The 1,625-nt window shown below is 30.9% G+C and overlaps 1 protein-coding gene across 1 annotated transcript; it reads right to left on the reverse strand.

Annotated features, from left to right (window-relative positions):
* Positions 1-57: 57 nt before the first annotated feature.
* LOC111382276 (patatin-like protein 1) lies at positions 58-695 on the reverse strand. Its single transcript, XM_023006192.1, has 2 exons — positions 377-695; positions 58-289 (listed from the first exon to the last, which is right to left on the reverse strand). Exons 1-2 carry the CDS (start codon positions 554-556, stop codon positions 104-106), a joined length of 366 nt encoding a protein of 121 aa, XP_022861960.1. The 5' UTR covers positions 557-695; the 3' UTR covers positions 58-103.
* Positions 696-1,625: the final 930 nt, after the last annotated feature.

A 1,625-nucleotide genomic window follows, 5' to 3' on the forward strand; every position in this document is an offset into this window, starting at 1 on the left:
TTTTTCCCCAAAAAAAAAAAAAAAAAAAAAAAAAAAAAAAAAAAAGGATCAGCACTTAATCAATAATAATCGAGCAAATTAAGCAAATCTCGACAAAATTAATTTACCTTCTCTCGGGGAAGATCTTGGGGCCATGCTCCAAGTAGAAGCTGGTAATGTTTTTCGCAGCATATAAGGGGCGATTATCTTCACCAGGAGCTGTGAGCATAGTAGCAATTAAACCCCCTGTGCTTGTTCCTGCTACTACATCAAAATAATCTGCAATTCTTGCATTAGGTCCATCTAATTCCTGGAAAATCACAATGGTATATATACTGAGGAGGACAGCAATAATATTTCAGTTAATATTGGGTACCAAACGTGCACTAAAAAATACCTGAAGTTTGGCTTCAAGGAAGGCAAGAAAAGTGCCAGGAATAATTCCTCTAATGCCACCTCCATCAATACTCAAAACTGTTACTATTCTTCCTTTAGTTTGAGCATTAGCCACTGGAAATTGCAGATTCTGAAGAACTGATACCAAAGTAACTGCAAAAAGAAAAACCCTCTTCTCCATCTTTTCTTTACTAGCAGAGGTAAATTACTGCAAAAGTTTTAACTACAGGATAAAGATTTTTTAAGGAAGAAAGGCGATGTCTTAAGATTCTTTAATGCTCTTCTATATAAAGCAAAATAAGTGGGTATATTGAATTATTGATTTGTCAAATTTCTCATCCTTTTGTTTGAACTTTCCAGGTACTGAGATGACTTCATATGTGAATACATGCTTTTCATTTTCTCCTAAAATTGTCAATTGTCATCCCGACATAAACGTATAATTGGGAACTTAACGAATTTCATCTTACTAATAGTATATATTTTAGATTTTTGTTCTGTTTGAAACCCTTTTTGACTTTTACAGTGTAAAAATGGGAAATTTAGTTGAAATCATATTTTTGTAACATATAATTTAACCCATGTTAAATATATATTTAAAAATTCAAGTCAAAATTAACATTTTAATTTAACCGCAATTTTCATAGAATCAATACTTTTATCAAATTTCAACTAAACATTTAATCAACTTTTATCAAAATCTACTAATGGTTCATCTGGCAGGACTTCAACTTTTACTTTTACTTATTATAGACAAGCTTCTTAAGAAAATTAACTTAATTAATGTTCAAAAACTAAATTTCTTTCAAAAATTTTAGATGAAATCACATTTGGTCAACTTCCTCTAAATATCATTCTAATTAGAAGAAATACTTCTTGTAAAATTAATCAAATGAGTTCAAAAATAACTTTTAAACATCAGAAACTCATTTTAACTTATCAAAAGTTATAATAAACGGGCCCCAAAATTTGAGATTTAGGAAAAGCTTACACGGTTTAGTAATGGATATTGGGCAGTAATAATGGTTGACGACACAATATTATGGGTCAGCCAGTATAAGACAAATAGTTGCCGTATCTGATGGACCACTGCAAAACGTGTTCCTGCATGATGTTTAGAATTGGAAATTTGACGGTAGAAAATCAAAATCGAAGACTTCAACTTCGAAATTTGTCTCGGATTTTTCTGTTTCATCGCGTTTTACATTCACATAATTGTTGAGAATATAAGCCAGATTGATAATTACACA

The sequence above is a fragment of the Olea europaea genome, unplaced genomic scaffold (genome assembly GCF_002742605.1).
Source record: "Olea europaea var. sylvestris unplaced genomic scaffold, O_europaea_v1 scaffold24630, whole genome shotgun sequence".
In the NCBI taxonomy this organism is placed as follows: domain Eukaryota; kingdom Viridiplantae; phylum Streptophyta; class Magnoliopsida; order Lamiales; family Oleaceae; genus Olea; species Olea europaea.